Raw genomic sequence first — 22151 nt, 5'->3', positions numbered from 1 at the left:
AGAGGCAAGCCCTGGCGCCACAGGCTCCAGCTTTCAGTGTGAGGCGGCAGAAACGGCTTCTGCCTGCTCTAAACTGCGAGTCACGGAAACGCACGTACTAACACAGCAGAACCCACAATGACGTGACTCCCATTAGTGTGCCTTATATATTGAGGTTGTGCAGGCCAGGTTCCTGGACTTCATGTTCTGATTGGATGAGAGAAAACTGCTGTGCCTACTCTGATTGGACGTTATTTTCATGTTCTGATTGGATGAGAGCAAGTCTTAGACTAACCAATCAGAATGTGAAAATAAAGTCCAATCAGAGTAGGCCTAGGCTTTTCCTCTCATCCAATCAGAACATGTAGTTTATAATCCGGTATATAAAGACTGTTAAGTGGGCCAGTCTCCCTATACCAGCCTTGTCTGTGTCTGACTTCGTAGCTGCTTCGTTCCCAGTTTGGAGTAGGAGGTGCTGGCTGCTGCAGGCTGGAGGCTGGAGGCTGTGGGGCTGTGGCTGTCCTCGCTGACTCGCCTCGCCGGCTTGCTTTGCTCGCTGCGGTAGATGGCAGCCGCGGACACTGCAGCTGGCCAGAGCATAGAAAGGCGTCAGAGTAAGTGCGCTATCCAGGGCTGCACTGCCCGTGGCCTGGGACGGTTTGGGGGCCCTATCTGAGGTGTCACCGCCCGCCTTGAGTGGCTAGTTGGGTGTGCTATCTGGGGCTGTGCTGCCAGATAGGTTACGACCATTATTGCTTCTATGCAGTGATTGATTAATCCGATGTGATATAAATAGTTCAGTGGTGTGTTTGGAATTTTTTATATGGTTGGTGTTGAGCTTGAACGCTTTCTTAATTGATGGCTGCTTTTGGGCCAACTATGGAGAATTGGTTTTTTACTCTGTATACAAGGTTTTTTCCTGATGTCTGAAGAGCTGTCCCTCTTTAGACTAGCAATTAAGTTTACAGGGGGATTGAGTAGTTCTGTAGGTAAACTTAAGGTTGAACTAAGATTCTGTCTTGGATAACCAGCTATCACCAGGCTCGGTAGGCTTGTCACCTCTACCCATAAATCTTCCCACTATTTTGCAGCATAGACGGGTGCGCTCTTTCAGCTGTTTTGGGTAGCTCGTCTGGTTTCGGGGAATTGAGCTTTAGTTCTCTTTGCGAAATTGTTTCCAGTTAATTAATGATGCAGAAGGTATAGGGGTGAGTTCTTGCTATTTTGTGCTTGTTTGATGTTTTTCGCTTTCCCATACGGTACTGTATCTGTAGCGCCAGGATAGAATTTCTATTACCTATACTTTTGGATTGGTAAATGGTTTAGTGTAAATTAGTTTGGTATTAGTTTTGATTGGGTTTGGAGCTAGTGTTAGCTCAAGGCAATCAAATGGTATTGAGATCTTCCGGGTGTAAGCCAGATGCTTTATATTAAGCTATGCTTTGATTTATCCAAGTGCACCTTCCAGTACACTTACCGTGTTACGACTTATCTCCTCTATATAAATATTGGGGTGTTTAGTTAAGTTAGTCCTTAAATATACTTGAGGAGAGTGACGGGTGGAGTGTACGTGCTTTATGGCCTGGTTCAATTAAGCACTCTGTTCTTAATTGACTGCTAAATCCTCCTTGGACTCTTAGGTTTCATAAGAGTTATCGTGGGGTTTTCTGGAGTAGAAAATGTAGCCCATTTTTTACCATCTCATAGGCTACACCTTGACCTAACGTTCTTGCGGGAACGGTTATGCTAACTTTGGGTCCTTATCAGGGTTTGCTGAAGATGGCGGTATATAGGCTGAGCAAGAGATGGTGAGGTGGATCGGGGTTTATCGATTATGGAACAGGCTCCTCTAGAGGGATGTGAAGCACCGCCAAGTCCTTTGAGTTTCAAGCTGTTGCTTGTAGTCTTCTGGCGAGTAGTTTTGTTATTTTAATTATTGAGGTTTAGGGCTAAGCATAGTGGGGTCTCTAATCCCAGTTTGAGTCTTAGCTATTGTGTGTTCAGAAATTTTAAAGCCACTTTCGTAGTTTATTTTACATCAGCTAAGGTTTTACAATGTAGATGGAGTTTAGCTTTATTCGATTAGATCTTAAACACCCTTTACGCCGGTCTCTATTAGCTTGGGTTAATCGTATGGCCGCGGTGACTGGCACGAAATTAACCAACCCTAATTGTAGCATAGCTTAGTTAAACTTTCATTGATTGCTAAAGGTTTGTCACTGCTGTCTCGCGTGGGGGTGTGGCTGAGCAAAGTGTTTTGAGCTGCATTGTGCGTGCTTGATACTTACTCCATATGATCGTTGTGATTTATAGGGTGTCCTCACTGGGGCGGGGATGCTTGCATGTGTAATCTTGCGAAGAGTTAATACAAAGGCTAGGACCATACCTATTTGTTTACAGGGCATGTAAGTCCGTCTAGACATTTTCAGCGTCTTGCTTTAGGTGGATTAAGCTACATAAACAGGAAAAAAGTATAGTTGTGAAGTTTTGTCTTTGGGGTTGTGGTATAAGGATACAGATTTAGTAGTGAGTAAAAGCGTGGGAACGAGAAAGCAGGGAGAAGATGGAAATTGGTGTTAAGAGTGGTAAGGTGAAGTAATTTTATATTAGTTGAGGGAATAGCAGTTGAAGTTGTGCATAGCTAAAAGATGAGAACGTAAGCTCTGGCTGGGCGGATGAAGGCTTTTGTTTTTGGGGTTTGGCAAAAGCGAGTTTTTAAGGGGAGAAGTCAGAGATGGGGGTTGTTAAAAGTTTCTTGTGTTTTTGTAGTGTAATTAGGAATGGGCTGTAAAACAGTTATTAATATGTCTTACAAGCATGAATTAAATAACACCTTGTAGGAATCATGTGGGGCTAGGATATTGAACGTAGGTGCGATTGATAATGGCATGAACTAGGAATCAAAGACAGGCGCTGTGGCGGGACCGGCTTTCTGCGATGGGGTTGCGTGCAGACCAGAGATAAAAAATACCAAATGCATGGAGAGCTCCCGTGACTGGTTAATAGGGTGATAGACCCGTGATCCATCGAGATGTCTTATTTAAGGGGAACGTGTGGGCGATCTTGATTGTATGGCCCTGCGGTAAGAACCAGATGCCAGATACAGTTCATTATAGCTACCCCCACGGTTTATGGGCCCGGAGAGAGGAGAGTAGCACTCTTGTGCGGGATATTGATTTCACGGAGGATGGTGACCAAGGGACACCTAAGTGAGGGGGGTATCTGTAGTGACGAGGATTTATTTAATCGGATGTGCTATGTCCGGCAAATGATGTGATGTACTGTGTAGGGTAAGTGAATAATTAGGTTGGTTGGTATTCGGGGTGGGGACATTTGGACTTTGAGGCTTAATAGAATGTGTTACAGTTGATTAATTTATGAGAATACTTGCTTGTAAGCATGTTGGGGACTGTTGTTAGTAAATATGGAATGATTGTGCTGTGTACAGTTAATCATATATAGTACTATATAATATTCATGTTGGCTAGCAGTAATGCACGATTTACATAACAGTGTATGAAAATAATTTAATACTGAAGTTGCATTTAAAGTTTGCACACCATAGAATACAGAAAGTAGTTCAAATTAGAATGCCGGTTTTGGGTGTTGGTGGTGAAGTTAAGTACTTTCTTTCTGAGTTGCCCTAGGGGAAGTTTTGCATTTCCAGTTTACAAGACTGGTGTACTGATCTGTACTACGAGGGCAGGTTCACTTGAGTAAGTTGTTTTCGGTTAGAGAGGCAAGTGGTATTAAGACTGAAATTGTGATAAAGTATATTACGGATGCTACTTGTCCGAAAATCATAAAGGGCTGGTTTACTGGTTGGCTTCCGATTCAGGTGAGAGGTAGTAGAATTGTGGTTAGGAGTCAACATAGGGATTGGCTGAGTGGGCAGAGTGCTATACTTTGTTGTTTAGATTTGTGGAGAATGGGTATGATTGCTAAGATAAGGATTGATAGGAGAAGTGGCAACACCCCTCCTAATTTATTGGGAATAGATCGTAAAATTGCATATGCGAATAGGAAATATCACTCTGGTTTAATGTGTAGAGGAGTGTTTAGGGGGTTGGCTGGGATATAGTTATCTGGGTCGCTTAGAAGGTCAGGTGAGAATAGTACTAATGTTATTAAGGCTATAAAGAGGAGGATTAGGCCTAAGATATCTTTGATTGTGTAGTAGGGATGGAAAGTAATTTTGTCGGAGTGGGAGGAAATTCCGCAGGGGTTGTTTGATCCTGTCTCGTGTAGGAATAATAGGTGCAGGGTTGTAAAGGCTGTGATAATAAACGGTAGGATAAAGTGAAGGGTGAAGAATCATGTAAGAGTAGGATTCTCAATGGAATACCCGCCTCAAACTCATTGGACGAGGTTGGTTCCGATGTATGGAACTGCTGATAGTAGGTTTGTAATTACAGTGGCACCTCAGAATGATATTTGGCCTCATGGGGAGTATGTAGCCCATGAAGGCTGTTGCTATGGTTATGAGTAGAAGTGCAGTGCCAATGTTTCAGGTTTCTATAAGCAGATAGGAGCCATAATAGAGGCCTCGACCTACATGTAGAGACAGATGAATAATATAGAGGCACAGTTAGCGTGGAGATAGCGAAGGATTCAGCCGTAGTTACGTCTTGGACAATGTGTGCGACTGAGGAGAAGGCAAAGGAAGTCTCTGGTGAATAGTGTATTGCTAGGAATAAGCCTGTAATAATTTGTAGAATTAGGCAGGTTGCAAGAAGTGAGCCGAAGTTTCATGATATGGAAATGTTGGATGGGGTGGGTAAATCAATAAAGCTGTAGTTAATTATTTTTAAAATCGGGTTAGATTTGCGTGTTGGGATCATGGGTGTTTTTGTAGTTGAAGTACTACGATGGTTTTTCATATCATTGGTCATGGTTGGAGTCCATGTGAGAACAATGGCATATATTTTATTTTTATTAAGTGTCTTATTAGTCATGGGGTTTATGGGATTTTCTTCTAAACCTTCTCCTATTTATGGAGGGTTAGCATTGATTGTTAGTGGTATGGTTGATTGTGTAATTATTTTGAATTATGGGGGGACTTATATGGGTTTAATGATGTTTTTAATTTATTTGGGAGGCATAATAGTTGTTTTTGGTTGTACTACGGCGATGGCTATTGAGGAATACCCTGAAGCATGGGGGTCAGGGTTTGAGGTTTTTGGAAGCTTTCTGATAGGGTTGGCGATGGAGGTGGGTTTAGTTTTATGAGTTTTAGATTTTGATGGGTTGGTAGTGATGGTTAATTTTGATAATATAGGGAATTGGGTAGTTTTTGAGGGGGAGGGATCAGGGTTAGTTCGAGGAGACTTTATTGGTGCAGGTGCTTTATATGATTATGGGCGTTGATTAGTAGTGATTACTGGTTGAACGTTATTTGTTGGTGTATATATTATTATTGAGATTACTCGTGGTAATAGATTATGTTATTAGGAATAGAGTTAGAATAAGGGGAATAAGAAAAGAGAGGGAGTAACACTTGATTATACTTTTCTGAGTGGTTGTGATGGTGAAGGTAATAGTGTGGATATGTGAAATTGTTTTGGGCATAGATTTTTCTAGTCAGATTGAGTCCAGTAAGAGGGAAGATAGGTTTTGGCTTATAAGTAGATTTTGGTAGGAGGTCATACGGTGGATTGTAGTGGGATAATATCCTAGTATATTAGAGAATTTAAATACATGTGATGGTATATTTATTTTAAGTTTGTTGGTTATGAGAGTAAGGTCTAGGGCTACTAGGAAGCCCAAAGCGGTTAGGTACAGGGCTGAGAGTTTTAGGTGGAGGCGCATTGTTGATTGGGGGAGTGAGGTAGGAGAGATGTTACTGGTGATGAGAAATCCTGCTAGCATACTGCCGATTGTGAGACGTTTGATTGGGTTCAGTAGGGCGGGGTTATTCTCGTTAATGTTGATTGAGGTTGGGAAGCGAGGTTGTCCTGTTAGGGTTATGAAGATAGTTCGGGTGCTGTATGCTCTTGTCAGGATTGTGGCAATGAGTGTAATAGATAGGGCTCAGGCGTTGGTATATGACATGTTTGCGGTTTCGATGATAAGGTCTTTGGAGTAGAAGCCTGTGACAAAAGGTATACCTGTGAATGCTAGGTTGCCGATGATTAAGGAGGTTGAAGTAAGGGGTATTATTTTAAATAATCCTCCTATTTTTCGAATATCTTGTTGGTTGTTTAGGTTATGGATAATAGATCCGGAACAGATGAATAGTATAGCTTTGAAGAAAGCATGAGTACAGATATGTAGGAATGCTAGATATGGTTGATTGATCCCAATAGTAACTATTATGAGGCCCAGTTGACTTGAGGTGGAAAAGGCTACGATTTTTTAAATATCATTCTGTGTTAGGGTGCAGACTGCTGTAAATATGGTGGTGATGGCTCCTAGGCATAGTGTGAGGCTTTGGATTAATGTATTATTTTCTATTAGAGGGTGGAAGCGGATGAGAAGGAACACCCCGGCGACAACTATTGTGCTGGAGTGGAGTAAAGCTGAGACTGGGGTTGGGCCTTCTATGGCGGAGGATAGTCAGGGGTGAAGTCCAAATTGAGTTGATTTTCCTGTTGCTGCCAGGAGAAGACCTATCAGTGGGAGAAGACTTGGGTTGGAGTTTAGGACGAATATTTCTTGAAAGTCTCATGAGTTATAATGTAGGGTAAATCATATTATGCTTAGGATAAAGCCAATATCGCCGACGCGATTGTATAAGACTGCTTGAATGGCTGCTGTGTTGGCTTCTGTTCGAGCGTGCCATCAGCCGATTAGCAGGAATGATATAATTCCCACGCCTTCCCAAGCAATGAAAGGTTGGAAGAGGTTATTGGTGATGATTAAAATTAGTATAGTGATGAGAAACGTAAGAAGATATTTAAAGAATTGATTAATATTGGGTCTGAGCTTATAGACCATAGTGAGAATTCTGTAATAGACCAAGTAATGAACAATGCGATTGGGATGAATATCATAGAAAAGTGGTCTAATTTAAAGCTTAGTGTTAATTCTAATGTTTGGATTGTTATTCAGTGTCAGTTTGAAATAATTGCTTCTTGATCCAGGAAAATGTATAGGACTGTGGGAAGGAGGCTGATGATAAAAGTATATATTATAGTTGTTTTTACATAGTGTGGGTATGAGTGCTTTTTATTGGGTTTAATAAAAGTAATAGTAAACGGTAGAATTAGAGTGGTTAGGGTTATTATGGTGATGGAGGTATACATAGTTGTTACTTTTACTTGGAGTTGCACCAATATTTTGGTTCCTAAGACCAATGGATAGCTGTAATCCTTTAAAAGTGGGAAAGCCGTATTTATTAAAAACGGAGGTATGGATTAGCAGTCCTTGCTAGCTTTCTCGGTAAATAAGAAGTGGTAGGCCTCTATGATTAGATTCACAATCTAATGTTTTGGTTAAACTATATTTACAAGTGGTAAAGCCTAGAATAATACTGAGGTTAAGGGTCAGGAGGATAAGAGGGGCGAGGTGCATAAATATTAGTATGTTTTCTCGTGTAAAGGAAGGTTTTATGTTAGTAATATGATATGTGAGTATTCCTCGTTGTGTTGTGGTAAATATATGGAGGGAATAGAGGGCTGTGATCAGTATGTTAAGTCCTGTAAGTGTAATAGTGACATATGATCAGGAGAATGAGGTTATTATTACAAAGAGTTCCCCTACTAGGTTAATACTAGGGGGTAGGGCAATATTGGTAAGGTTTGCTGTAAATCATCAGAAGGTTATTAGTGGAAGTAGCGTTCGGAGTCCTTGGGAAAGTAGTATGATACGGCTATGGGTTCGCTGATAGTTTGAGTTTGCTATGCAAAATAGTATGGATGAGGTGAGCCCATGAGCGATTATAAGAACAGTTGCACCAGTAAAGCTTCAGGGGGTTTGAATGAGGGAGGCTATAATTACCAGGGCTATGTGACTTACTGAGGAGTATGGGATGAGTGGTTTTAGGTCTGTTTGTCAAAGACAGGTTGAGCTTGTTATGATTATGCCTCATAAAGATAGTATGAGGAAGGGGTAGGCTATGTATTCTGTTGTGGGACTAAGGATAGAGGTGAGTCGTATTATGCTATAGCCACCTAGTTTCAGGAGTACTGCGGCGAGGACTATTGACCCAGCAATGGGAGCTTCAACATGGGCTTTGGGAAGTCATAAGTGTAAGCCGTATAGGGGTATTTTTACTATGAAGGCTATTATGCGTACTAGTCAGGTAAGACTATAGGATCAGGTAGTTGTTAGTTTTTGAGCTACAAGTGTTAGTAATGTGATGTTTAGTGAGCCTAAATTATTATAAGCATAGATTAGCATAATAAGTAGGGAGAGAGAGCCGGCTAGTGTATAGAATAGGAGGTATGTGCCTGCGTTAAGGCGTTCTGCTTGGCTGCCTCATCGGGTGATGATAATTAGGGTAGGAATGAGAGTGGTCTCAATTCGAATATAAAATATGATTAGTTCTGTAGCTATAAATGTTAAAATTAAAGAGATTTGTAAGAAGACCATTATAGTAGAGGTAAAACTTTTTTCGTGGAGGGGATTCATTGTGTAAGTGGTATTGGCTTGCTGGGATTATAAGAGGTAAGAGTCAGGCGGTTAATATTAGGAGGGTTGGTGTTAGTGGGTCGGAAGATAAATAGGTTGAGTAGTTAAGGAGGTTGTTGCTGGTTTGGTTGAAAAATAACAGAGGGATAGTACTGATGATTAGACTATGCACAGTTAGGTTAATTCAGATTATGTTATTTTTGGAAAATCATGTTTTCGGTAGTAGTATAATTGTGGGGATAACTATTTTGAACATTGAAGTAAATTTAGGTTGTGGATATAGTCTATACCATATGTGTTGGAGATTGAGATTAGTAGGGCAAGGCCAATCGCTGCTTCGCAAGCAGCAAATACTAGTAGGGCAATGGGTATAATATTAGCTAGGGAGGAATGTATGTTTGAAGCTGTAAGAGCACTTATAATAAATAGTGATAGCATTGTTCCTTCTAGGCATAGTAGGGAGGATATTAAGTGTGAACGATAGTTTAGCATGCCTAGGAGTGAGATTATAAATGCTAGTGTGATGCTTATATAGATGAAAGGCATTTGATCAGTATGACTATCATAATCTAATGAGTCGAAATCATTTGTTTTCTTTAAACTACTTACCAATTCGGCTCAATCTAGTCCTTTTTGAGTTCATTCGTAGGTCAGACTGAGAGTTAGAATAATAATTAGTATAATTGACGATTTAAGCATAGTTGGAAGCTCTGTTGTTTGAAGGGCTCATGGTAGGGGTAGTAGCAGGACAATTTCCAGGTCAAATAGTAGAAAAGTAATGGCAACTAAGAAAAATTTTATGGAGAAAGGAATACGGGCAGGGTTTAATGGGTCAAAGCCGGATTCATAAGGATCGATTTTTTTGTGCATAAGAATTCAGTTGAGGTAGTCAGAATATGATGATTATTAGTAGTAGGGTTAGAAGAGTGTTAGTCATTAGGGTCAATACTAGGTTAATTACTCTTTTTTGAATATTATCGAAACTAGTTGATTGGAAGTCAACTGTACTAGTTATATTAAAAGAATAGGACTCTCATCAGTAGATAGAAACATAGAGGAATAATCAGACAACGTCTACAAAATGTCAGTGTCAGGCAGCGGCTTCAAAGCCAAAATGGTGGTTTGATGTGAAATGATAGAATAGTTGACGGATAAAGCAAGTAATAAGGAATGTAGATCCAGTGATAACGTGAAGTCCGTGAAAGCCTGTAGCAACAAAGAATGTTGAGCCATAGATACCATCGGAAATAGTAAAGGGTGCTTCCAAGTACTCTGAGATTTGTAGTAGGGTGAAGTAAATGCCTAGTAGGATCGTAATGAGTAGAGCTTGAATTATTTGTTTTTGACTATTCTCTATTAGACTATGATGGGCTCAGGTGATTGTAACCCCTGATGCAAGTAGTACAGAGGTGTTTAAAAGAGGTACTTGTAGTGGATTTAGGGGAGTAATTCCTGTTGGTGGTCAGTGTCCTCCTAGGTCTGGGGTAGGAGCGAGGCTTGAGTGGTAGAATGCTCAGAAGAAACCAGTGAAGAAGAGAATTTCTGAGATGATGAATAGGACCATTCCACAAGGAAGGCTCTTTTGGACGGGTGTTGTATGGTGGCCTTGGTAGGTACTTTCTCGGATGATGTCACGTCACCCTTAGTATAGGGTTAATATATTGGTTAATAGGCCTAATATTAATAGAGTGGTGGAATGAAAGTGGAATCATATAATTAAGCCAGATGTTATTAGGAGAGCTGAGAGAGCTCCTGTTAGTGGTCAGGGGCTGGGTTTAACTATGTGGTAGGCATGAGATTGGTGGGTCATTAGGTGTTATCTCATAGATAAAGGCTAACTAATAGTGTGAAAACATAGGCTCGGATCAGGGCTAGTGCGATTTCTAGGATAGTCAGTAGTACTAGGAGTACGGAGATTAGTGAGGTAGCAGGGAGGTTTATGGCTGATAATGCTAGTGCAGCACTTCCTATTAGGTGCATTAGTAAATGGCCAGCTGTGATGTTAGCGGTTAAACATACAGCTAGGGCCACTGGTTGAATAAGTAGGCTAATTGTTTCAGTGATTACTAATATAGGAATAAGGAGTGTGGGTGTACCTTGTGGCAGAAAATGGGCTAGAGAGCTTTTAGTTTTGAAGCAAAGACCTATAACTACTGTTCCTGCTCATAGGGGAATCGCTACAGCTAGATTTATAGATAATTGGGTGCTGGGTATAAATGAGTGAGGTAGAAGTCCGAGAAGGTTAATTATTGTAATAAAAATAATTAAGGACATCAGCATCAAGGATCAGGTTTGTCCTTTTGTATTATGGGTTGTTATTATTTGTTTTAGAGTGAGTTGGATTAGGTTTTGTTGAATAGTAATCGGTTATTAATAAGGCACTTGGAGATTGGAAGTAGTAATGTGGGGAGTAGGATGATGGGTACTGCAGCAGGCTCGTCTAGGATTGCTGGAGCGGTAAATGGAGTAAATAGATTTTTGTTCATTTTAATTGTCAAGGGTTGTTGTAGGTTTGTGTACTGGGGGTTTTTTGTAAGGGGGGTGAATAGTAATTTGTGTTTAGTAGTTTTAATTGTATAATAAGAAATAGTGTGGGGAGTATAGTTATGATAATAGTAAGTCATGTGGATGTATCTAGTTGGGGCATTTCACTGTAGAGAGGAATGTTTCTCTCGATCTTCAACTTAAAAGGTTAATGCTAGAGTAGCTGTACAGTGTATCCGTAAGACTATTTTGTAGAGAGTTGTGGAGTGAGGTGTGTTAGAAGTGGGGGGGGTCTATAGGGTAAATACGGGTCCTATTTCAAAAATTTTTAGTGGAATTAATTCTGCGACAATAGGTATAAAGCTATTGTTGGCGCCGCAGATTTCTGAGCATTGTCCGTAATAGACGCCTGGTCGTATAGCGGTGAATGTAGTTTGATTTAAGCGTCCAGGAACTGCGTCTGTTTTCAGGCCTAGGGTAGAAATTGTTCATGAGTGTAGACCGTCCTGAGATGTGATTATCATACGGACAGGGACTTCAATTGGAAGAACTACTCGATTGTCAACTTCTAGAAGTTGAAGGCTCCTGGGTTTAAGAACAGCGAGGGGAGTATATAAGAGTTAAAGATCAGTCCCCCATAGTCTGTATATTCGTAGGTTCAGTATTATTGGTGTCCAGTTGATTTGATAGTAAGAGAAGGGTTGTTGATCTCATCTGTTAAGTATAGGATGCATAGGGATGGAAGAGCAATTAGGATTAAAATGATTGCGGGTAAGATAGTTCAAATGGTTTCTATTTCTTGAGCGTCTGTGATTTTGGTGTTGGTTAGTTTTGTTGTAAGGGTTGAAGATAGGATGTATAATACTAGGAAGCTAATTAAGGATACGATTATAAAAGTGTGGTCATGAAAAGTATTAATTCTTCTATGATAGGAGATGTGGCATCTTGTAGGCCTAGTTGAACTGGGTGGCCATATAAGATATATAGGGTTTAAGCTATGACTTAGCTTTGACAAAGCTATGAAATAGTTTTTCTAATATCTTATTGAAAAAGTTGCAGAGTTTGCAGGGTTGGCTTGAAATCAGTTTTAGGAGGTTCGATTCCTTCCTTTTTCGCATAGTTTAATGTAGGCTGGTTCTTCAAATGTGTGATAGAGTGGAGGGCAACCGTGTAGTCATTTTAAGTTGGTGGAAGGTTGTTCAATTAATGAGACTTTACGCTTTGAGGCAAAGACTTCTCAGGTTATATAAATTATTACTACTACTGCTACTAGGGAGATGAAGGAGCCTATAGATGATATAATATTTCATGTGGTATAGGCATCGGGGTAGTCAGAATAGCATCGGGGTATTCCGGATAAGCCAAGGAAATGTTGTGGGAAGAAAGTTAAATTTACACCTACAAATATAATGGTGAAATGAGCTTTAGCATAAGTTTGGTCTAGAGTGTAGCCTGAAAATAAGGGAAATCAATGAATGAAACCTCCTATGATAGCGAATACAGCTCCTATTGACAGGACGTAGTGAAAGTGTGCTACAACATATTATGTGTCGTGTAGTACGATATCTAGTGATGAGTTTGCTAGTACAATACTGGTCAAGCCCCCCATAGTAAAAAGAAAGATAAAGCCCAAGGCTCAAAGTATTGCAGGGGATCATTTGATATTCCCTCCGTGAAGCGTGGCAAGTCAGCTAAAGACCTTAACGCCAATGGGGATTGCAATAATTATAGTGGCGGAAGTAAAGTAGGCTTGTGTGTCTACGTCTATACCCACTGTAAACATATGATGGGCTCATACAATAAAGCCTAAAAACCCAATTGTTATTATAGCTCAAACTATACCTATAGCCAAATGGTTCTTTTTTTCCAGAGTAATATGTTACAATATGGGAAATTATCCCAAACCCAGGCAGAATGAGGATATAGACTTCGGGATGGCTGAAGAATCAGAATAGGTGTTGATATAAGATAGGATCCCCTCCTCCAGCAGGATCAAAGAAGGTGGTGTTTAGATTTCGGTCTGTTAGTAGTATAGTAATGCTGGCAGCTAGTACTAGTAGGGAGAGGAGTAGAAGGATGACTGTGATTAATACTGATCAAATAAATAAGGGGGTTTGATATTGAGATATTGCAGGGGGTTTTATATTAATGATAGTGGTAATGAAATTGATAGCTCCTAGAATGGAGGAGATGCCTGCTAGGTGAAGTGAGAAGATAGTTAGATCTACAGAAGCTCCTGGGTGGGAGAAATTTCCTGCTAAAGGAGGATAAACTGTTCAGCCTGTTCCAGCACTGGCTTCCACTATGGCAGATGCCAGTAATAGTAGAAAGGAGGAGAAGAAGTTAGAAACTTATATTATTTAGGCGAGGGAATGCTATGTCAGGGGCACCAATCATTAGAAGTACTAATCAATTTCCGAAGCCTCCAATTATGATGGGTGTGACTATAAAGAAGATTATGACAAATACATGGACTGTAACAATAACATTATAGATATGATCCTTGCCTAGTAGGTTGCCTGGTTGACCTAATTCAGCTCAAATAAGAAGGCTTAGAGCTGTGCCTGTGATTCCAGCTCATGTGCCGAACAGTAGGTAAAGAGTTCCAATATCTTTATGGTTTGTTGAGAATAACGGTAGACGAGCATAGGTGGGAAAAAGGAAGGGGAGGGGGGTAAAATGGCTGAGTAAGCATTAGGCTGTAAACCTAAAGACAGAGATTAAGTCCACTTTTTACCAGCCCTGAGGTGATTTTCATGTTGAATTGCAAATTCAAAGGAGCAGCTAATTTCTGCTGGGGCTTCTCCCGCCTTTTTTCCCCTGCGGCGGGAGAAGTAGATTAAAGCCAGTTGGTTAGGGTATTTAGCTGTTAACTAAAATTTGGTGGGTTTGAGTCCCATTAATCTAGTAAGGGCTTAGCTTAATTAAAGTAATTGATTTGCATTCCGTTGATGCAGAGCAGAATCTGCTTAGAAATTAAGCATGGTTTGACTTACTAAGGGCTTTGAAGGCCCTTGGTCTTACTTAACCTAAATTTCTAGAAGATGGCTAAGGTTAGTGGGGAAATTGGTAAGAGGAGGGTGGTGAGGATAATGAGTGAGGGAATGAGAAGTGTGCGTTTTGTGCTTTCAAATTGTCACTTTATTTTTGTATTGTTGGATGTAGGAAGTAGTGTTATGGAAGTGGTGTAGATTAGGCATATTTGAAAGTATAGGTTGAGTAGGGTTATGATAATTATAATGGTGGGAATGGTGAAGTTATTGTTTTTTGTGAGTTCTTGGATGGTAATTCATTTGGGCAGGAAGCTGGTTAGTAGGGGTAAGCCTCCTATACATAGGAGAGCAGATGATATTAATGGTATTAATCAGGTTAATTTGTTTCAAGCACGAGATAGTATGAGAGTTGTGGTGCTTGAATTTAGGTTGAGAGCTAGGAATGCAGTGGTTGTTACAATAATGTATATAGCTAGGTAATAGATTGTGACATTTGGGTTGTAACTTAGTGTTATTATTATTCAGCCCATGTGAGTAATTGAAGAGTGTGCTATAATTTTGCATAGTTCTGTTTGGTTAAGGTACCCTCAACTACCGACTATAATAGAGTTGAGAGGGTTAGGAGAATGCTTGCATTAGTTGAAGGGTATATTTGATATATAATTGAGATGGGGGCTAGTTTTTGTCATGTGAGGAGGAGTAGGCTGGAAATTAAGGATGTCCCTTGAGTGACTTCTGGGACTCAGAAGTGGAAAGGAGCTATCCCTAGTTTTATGACTAGGGCTGTTGTTATAATTAAAGATGAAAGTTGGTTGATGTTGCTTGTTATGGTCCAGCATCCAGAGAGCAGGTTGTTGGAGATGACTGCTATTATGAGAATTATAGATGCAGTGGCTTGTATTAGGAAATATTTAGTAGCAGCTTCTGTAGAACGGGGGCTTGTCTTTTTGATTAGGATTGGGGTGAAGGCTAGTATATTTATTTCTAAGCCTGCTCAGGCGAGGAATCAGTGTGAGCTTAGTGACGTAATGAGAGTACCTGTGATTATGGTGGAGTAAATAATAAGTTGGGCTAGTGGATTAATTAGTACGGGAAGGGTATAACCAACATTTTCGGGGTGTGGGCCCGATAGCTTATTTAGCTGACCTTACTTTAGGATGGAGTGTGGTGGGTAGCACGGAGAAATTTGGGTTCTCAGGGGTAGGTTCGATACCTATAATCCTAGAAATAAGAGGGTTAGGGCCTCTGTCATTTACTCTATCAAAGTAACTCTTTTGTCAGACATATTTCTAGGTCTGAGGGGGGATGTTGGAGATTGCAATAGGTGTTGAGATATGTCATATGAGAAGGGCTAGTGTGAGTAGGAGGAAGTTTTTTCATAGTAAGTGTATGAGTTGATCATAACGGAATTGGGGGTATGCTGTTCGGATTCATAAAAATAAAGAGGTGAGGAAAAGTGTTTTGGTGGCAAAGCATGTCGTAAATAGTTCTGGGAAGTGAATAGAGTACAATGTGCCTAGGAAGATTGTGGTTGTTAGAGCATTTATTATAATAATATTTATGTATTCAGCCATAAAGAACAGAGTGAATGGACCTGCGGCATATTCAATGTTAAAGCCCGAGACTAGTTCTGATTCGCCTTCTGTGAGGCCAAAGGGAGCTCGATTTGTTTCAGCTAATGTGGAAGTGAATCATATTGTAGTCAGGTGTCATGATGGTAGGAGGAGTCAGAGATACTCTTGTGTTGTGATAAGTATATGAAGATTAAATGAGCTGCTTATCAATAAGATTGACAAGAGAATAATAGCGAGAGTAACTTCGTATGAAATTGTTTGGGCGACAGCTCGTAAGGCTCCGATTAATGCATAGTTTGAGTTTGATGCTCATCCTGATGATAAAATAGACAGTTAGGCTAGATGTAGCTAGGATAAATAAAAGTCCCAGGTTAAAGTTAATTAGTGGGTGGGGTATAGGGAGAGGAGTTCATAGGAGAAGAGCAATGGAAAAGGCCAAGGCTGGTGCGGTAATGTAGAGAATGGTAGTAGATGTTGACGGTTTTAAGGGCTCCTTGGTGAATAATGTTATTGCGTCAGCAAAGGGTGGTAGTAATCCATAAGGGCCAGCAATATTTGGCCCTTTGCGTAATTGTATATAGCCTAATGATTTTTGTTCAATAAGCGTGAGAAATGCCACAGCAGCTAGTACAGATATAACAAGGAGTAGAAGGTTTGTTGTTGATACGGTGTTAAGAAGAGGAGTTGAACCTCTGATTGTAAAGTTTTAAATTTTATGCAATTGTCGGGCTCTGCTATCTTAACAAACCCTGTTTTTGGGTTGAGTGGGTGTTATTTTGTTAGATTGAGATTAGGTCATCTATGGAATGAGGGCACTTTATGAAGTGGGCCTTATTTCTCTTGTCCTTTCGTACAGGGAGAAATATAGAATAGATAGAAACCAACCTGGATTGCTCTGGTCTGAACTCCGATCATGTAGGACTTTAATCGTTGAACAAACGAACTCTTGATAGCTGCTGCACCATTAGGATGTCCTGATCCAACATCGAGGTCGTAAACCTATTGTCGATATGGACTCTGGAATGGGATTGTGCTGTTATCCCTCGGGTAACTTGTTCCGTTGGTGAAGTTATTGGATCAATTATAGGTGTTAGTCCGTTTTGGCTTGTGTAGCCTTAGCATAGGTTGTTCAGAGGTTTGTTTAGTTATGCTCCGAGGTCACCCCAACCAAAATTTTTAATGCAGGTGTAGTGGTATAAGGGTCGGTAGATTTATGTAGTTTTAATTGCATTAATAAATTAAAGCTCCATAGGGTCTTCTCGTCTTACTGTTTCCTGCCCACCTCTTCACGGGCAGGTCAATTTCACTGGTTGAAAGTAAGAGACAGTTGAACCCTCGTGGTGCCATTCATGCGAGTCCCCATTTAAGGAACAAGTGATTATGCTACCTTTGCACGGTCAGGGTACCGTGGCCGTTAAACGTGTCACTGGGCAGGCAGTGCCTCTAATACTGGTAATGCTAGAGGTGATGTTTTTGGTAAACAGGTGGGGTTGAGTCTTCTGAGTTCCTTTTACTTTATTTTAACCTTTCCTTAAGGCATGCCTGTGTTGGGTTAACAGTATGAGAAGTACTGGCTTGTTTGTATTTATTAGTACTGGGCTGTTAAGTATCGGTGAAGTTTTTTGGTCTGATTTAGGCTTATGCAGTGGAGAAAATATTCATGTTACTTATATTTCTGATGGCTTCAATCTCATTACTTGTTACCAATCTGTTCTGGTCTTGCAGGTTTTTACTGTTCAACCTAAGCAGGTTGTATGCGTCTAGAAATTTGTCAGTTTCTACTAGGCTTTCCAATTTGTTGGCGTATGATAGCCAGTTATGATCCTTTGAATTTCTGAAGTATCAGTTATAATGTCTTCTTTTTTTATCTGTTGATTTTGTTTGAATCTTGTCTTTTTACTTAGCCTGGTTAAAAGTTTGTCAATTTTGTTTAGCTTTCCAGAAAACCAACTTTTTGTTTAATCTTTTGTACTTTTTTATTTAAATTTTATTTCTGCTGTGATCTTATTTTCTTCTTTTGGGTTTAGTTTGTCCTTACTAGTTCTTTAAGATATATTGTTTATTTGAAGTTTTTCTTTTGTTTGGATGGTAGGCACTTCTAGCTATAAATCTCTGCCTTTGTACTGCTTTCTGTGTAACGTAAGTTTTGCTGTATTGTGTTTTCATTACCATTTGTTTCATAAAATTTTTCAATTTCTGTCTTAGTATCTTCATTGACCCACTAGTCATTCATTCAGGAGCGTATTGTTTAACTTCCATGTGATTGTATGGTTTTCAAAATTACTCTTCTTACTGATACCTAGTTTTATTCCTTTGTAGTCAAAGAAGGTGGCCATGGAGACAGCAGCGTGGTTGGAGTGGTAGGAGCCGGCCATCAGCGAGAGCTGCTCCGGGCCTGGCTGCTGAGTGCTAGAGCCTGCGGCCCAGTGGCTTCCTTCACTGTGGTTGGTGGTGGCGGTGACAGAGACTGCAGCATGACCAGAGTGGTAGGGCAGGGGCTATCGGGGCTGCACTTTTCGCAGTGTGGGGTGGGTGGGGGGCACTATCCAGGGTGTCATTGCCTGCATTAGGGGTACTAGTTGGTAGCACTGTAGAGGGCTGCACTGCCTACAGTGCAGGGGGTGGGTTATAGGCACTTTCTGGGGCCACAATGCCCACGGAGGAGGACAGGTCAAGGCACTATCAGGTATACGCTAGTGGCGGCGTTGGGGGGTGGAGGTGGGGTGCGCTATTGAGGGCAGGACTGGCCGTGAGGCGAGGGTGAGTTTGGTGCTATCAGGGGCTGCACTGCTGGCGGCAGTCAGCAGAGTTGGCAGCAACAGTGTGGCATCCAAGGAAGGAGCGGTTCTGCTCTCCCTGGACGCCACACTCCAGAGGGCCACCTACTCTTGCTCATACTGGAGCACGGCAGGCGCACAGTGTTTCCGTGGGAATCCTGAGCGTGGCAGAGCCCCCACACCCACCGTGGCTCCTGGGTCCGTGCACCCTGGGTCTGTGCCTTAGAGGCTGCCAGGACCCCCGGGTATGCAGTAGCAGACACCATGGGGGAAAGGGCCCTGTGCGTGGAGACATCCAGAACAGGAATTGGCAGCTGGGTGTGGAGGGCTGGTCTGGGTCTGAATTTTTCTGCTGCTCCTGTTCCCCGAGGATTGCAACCCCAGTGGGCCCAGTGGTTCCTGTGGAGTGGGGAGCTGGGCACTGTGGTGTCTCCAGCACCCACTCCAGGCCCCAGTTCCTGGCCAGCTTGGGCCAAAAGGAGAGGCTGAACTTTGGAGGGTGGGTGCGAGTGCCTTTGCTGAAACTGGCCCCTGCCACCCAGTCCCTGGCATGACAAGTTGAGGCTCCTAATGATACCACCCCTCACATCTTCCTCTAGGCTTTTCTGGCTTTGCCTGCCCAGCTGCTCTGTGCCAGGAGGAGGAGGAGACACCTGGAGCCTGTGACACCACGGCTTGCCTCGCTGAGGGTGGGTGGCAGTGACGGAGACTGCAGCGTGCTGGAACGGTAGGAGAGTGACCACGCTAGGAGGTCAGGCGGCTAGCTTACAGCAATGGCCGGGCTGCGGCAGTGGCCGGGTGGAAGAAGCCTTGTAGGGAGGGCTGTTGCATAGGCAATGTGCCTGGCTTTGCCCTGCCACTGCCGTGGACCTGGCCCTGTACTGCCCTGCCTTGTCCTGGCCCTGCCCTACTGTTACCTGGACTGTCTCGGCCCTGCCCTGCTCTGATCCCATCCTGGTTTTGCCTTTGCACTGGCCTTACCCTGAACCTGTGCTGGCCCAGCCTTGGCTCTAGCCCTGCCTCTTGTCCTGACCCTGGTCGTGTCATGGCACTGGCCCTGCTAGTGGTCATGGTCCTGCTCCTGTTCTGGCCTTGACCTGGCTTTGGATGTGTCCTGGCCCAGATTTGTTCTGGCCCTGCCTTGGCCCATCCCTGCCCTGGCCCCACCATGGCCCTGTGTGTTGTGCCCTCTCCTGGCACTGACTTTGCCCTGTCATGGCACAGTGGTGCCATTGACCTGCCTTACACTGCCCTGGTTGTGCCCTGGCCCTGCCTGGCACTGGTCTCTCCCTGGACCTGCTCTGACCCTGCCTTGGCCTTTGCCCTGTCCTCACTATGGCCTGGCCCTGGCCTTGTTCTGGCTTAGCCCGGGCCCTGGCCCTAGCCCTGGTCCTACTGTATCCCTGGCCTTGCCCTTATCCAGACCCTGCCCCTGCCTCTGCCCTTGCCCTGGCCTGGAACCTGGTCCTGTCAAGGACTTGGCCCGACTCTGCCATGGCCCTGGCCCTGCTCTGCCTTGGTCCTGGCCCTGACCCAGACCCTTTCCTGGCTGTGCCCTGGCCATGGCCTTTCCCTGGCCCTGAGTTGGCAGTGGTCTGCCTCTGGACTTGCCACCACCCTACCCTGCCATGCACTGGATGTGTCATCAGCCTGCCCTGGCCCTACCTTGTCCCTCACCCTAGTCTTCGCTAGGCCCTGCTCTGGACCTGGCCCTAGCCCAGACCTGGCCCTGACCCTGGCCCTGGCCTTTGTCCTTCATAGCCCTGGGCCTGAAGTGGACTTGGAGGTGTCCTGGCCCTGGAGTGACCTGGCTCATCCTTGGCCTGTCCTTGCCCTGCCCCTACCATCACCTTGCCCTGTTCTGCCCTGTCCTAGTACTGACCCGGCTGTGGCATTGCCGTGCCCTACCCTGCCTTGGCTGTGCCCTGGCTCGATTCCAGCCCTGGCCCCGCCCTGTGCATGCCATGACACTACCTCAGCCTTGGCACTAGGCTGGTCCTTTCCTGGCATCAGCCCTGCTCTTTCTATGGACCGCCTTTTGTCGTGTCCTGCGCTGGCCATTCCAGGCCCTGCCCTGCCCTGACTCAGCCCTGGCCTTGGCATTGCCCTTGGTCCTGCCATATTTCTTGCCCTGTCCCTATCCTGGCCTTGGCCCTGACCCTTACCTTGCTCTGGCCCTGCCCTTGCCCTTACGCAGCCCCTGGCCCTGTCATGGACCTGCCCTGGACCTGTCCTGGCCCTGGCCAGATCCTCCCATGAAGACCCCGCAGAGGGACCTCCACACAGAAACTCCCGACAGAGACTCACACAGAGACTCTTCAAAAGCAACACAGAGATCCCCATGGAGACACTCAGAGTGACTCTAACAGAGACCTGCACAGAGAAAATATATCAAGGTCACTTTGCTACCCCCTAAAATCCCTAGCACTGCACTCACTTGGTGAAAATGAGTGGCATCTACCTCATTACCAGCAGCGGTTTTCTCCTGGCGGCCTCTGCCCTCTTCTAGATAAGATTCCTTGAGATACCAAGCAATAGAAAAGCCTCCTCCATCAGACAGTGTCCAACGACCCGCTGACAGTTCCTTCTCAGGATCACCCAATCACAACCCCCATGCTGATATCAAACTGTAACGTTCATGATAGAAACGATGAGAGTTCCTCTGATGCCGTCCTTCTGAGACCGCCCTCATTTCCTCAGGCCATGCTCCCCCTCACTGTCAAGGGAATCCACCTGGCTGGTCTAGGTCGGCCTTGCTCATGGGGCTCCTCTTGCAGGCCTTGTGCTGGAGCACACAGAACAGGAAGGATCTCGGCTTGGACAAAGCTTCCTCAGAAAACCTTCTCCGGCTCCCCTATGAGGCCAGGCCCCCTGTGCTGGGTTTCCCACCCTGGCCCTTCTTCCCTTGTGACAGCCTCTGCACACCTGCGCATGTTTCTCCTAGAACTCTGAATGCTTCCGGTGGGCCCAGTGAGGAGGGAGGCGTGCCTGACCACACTCCCGGTACTGACTGTGGCCCTTGTTAAAAATTGTTTCATAAAATCTCCTTAATTAATGGGCACAGGAATCAATGCTTCCTCTACCTCATATATAAGTTGCATTACTAAAATCATATTTTCATGAAGGGTCTTAACTCTTTCCAGTAGCCAATATCCTGTTTCAAAGAAAATCTGTAAAAATAAAATGGCATTGAAACTTCAAATTTAGTGGTATAAAGAAATTTCCAAATTCAAATTATTCCATCTAAGTTACTTATTTTATAGTTCAAATATGAATACTCTTGTAAGTTTTGAAAACCTTCAAAGTAAAATTCTGATGTTTAGAGAATACAAACTAAAAACATTTTGCTTAAAAACATTCTTTCTAATGTGCCACAAATTTGTTTTACAACACGATTACCAAAAAAGATGTATTTTTAAGTAATTTAAATATACAACTTGGATCAGACACATATTGCAAATCCACTCTTCTGAAACTGAGGAGTAGCTATATGTTTAACATCTAAGATACTGAAATATCTATACAACGAGTTGCCTATTTACAGTCACATGTAAAATAGGGGATTGATAAATAATTCAGCATACCTATTCTGTTTGAAATTTTTTTAATTATTGAAAGTAACTGGAAATCTTACAACACACCATCTGTTTGAAAGATGTTAGAAAAGAGAGGGTAGAAAAATAGGACTGCACATTTATTGCTTAATGGTTTAACTTCAGTTATAAATACACATATATTATACATATCTGTGTGTGTATATGTGCATAGTTCTG

General features: G+C 42.9%; 1 protein-coding gene and 1 pseudogene across 1 annotated transcript; one reads left to right on the top strand and one right to left on the bottom strand.

The window, feature by feature from the left end:
- Nucleotides 1-500: 500 nt before the first annotated feature.
- On the top strand, nt 501-21547 carry LOC114670414 (uncharacterized). Its single transcript, XM_077949097.1, has 3 exons — nt 501-593; nt 17921-18087; nt 18978-21547. Exons 1-3 carry the CDS (start codon nt 545-547, stop codon nt 19107-19109), a joined length of 348 nt encoding a protein of 115 aa, XP_077805223.1. The 5' UTR covers nt 501-544; the 3' UTR covers nt 19110-21547.
- On the bottom strand, nt 1424-2234 carry LOC144332260 (18S ribosomal RNA; annotated as a pseudogene).
- Nucleotides 21548-22151: the final 604 nt, after the last annotated feature.

The sequence above is a fragment of the Macaca mulatta genome, chromosome 10 (assembly GCF_049350105.2).
Source record: "Macaca mulatta isolate MMU2019108-1 chromosome 10, T2T-MMU8v2.0, whole genome shotgun sequence".
Classification (NCBI taxonomy): domain Eukaryota; kingdom Metazoa; phylum Chordata; class Mammalia; order Primates; family Cercopithecidae; genus Macaca; species Macaca mulatta.
The sequence above is the reverse complement of the archived record's forward strand: the minus strand, read 5'-3'. Positions and strand labels throughout refer to the sequence as shown.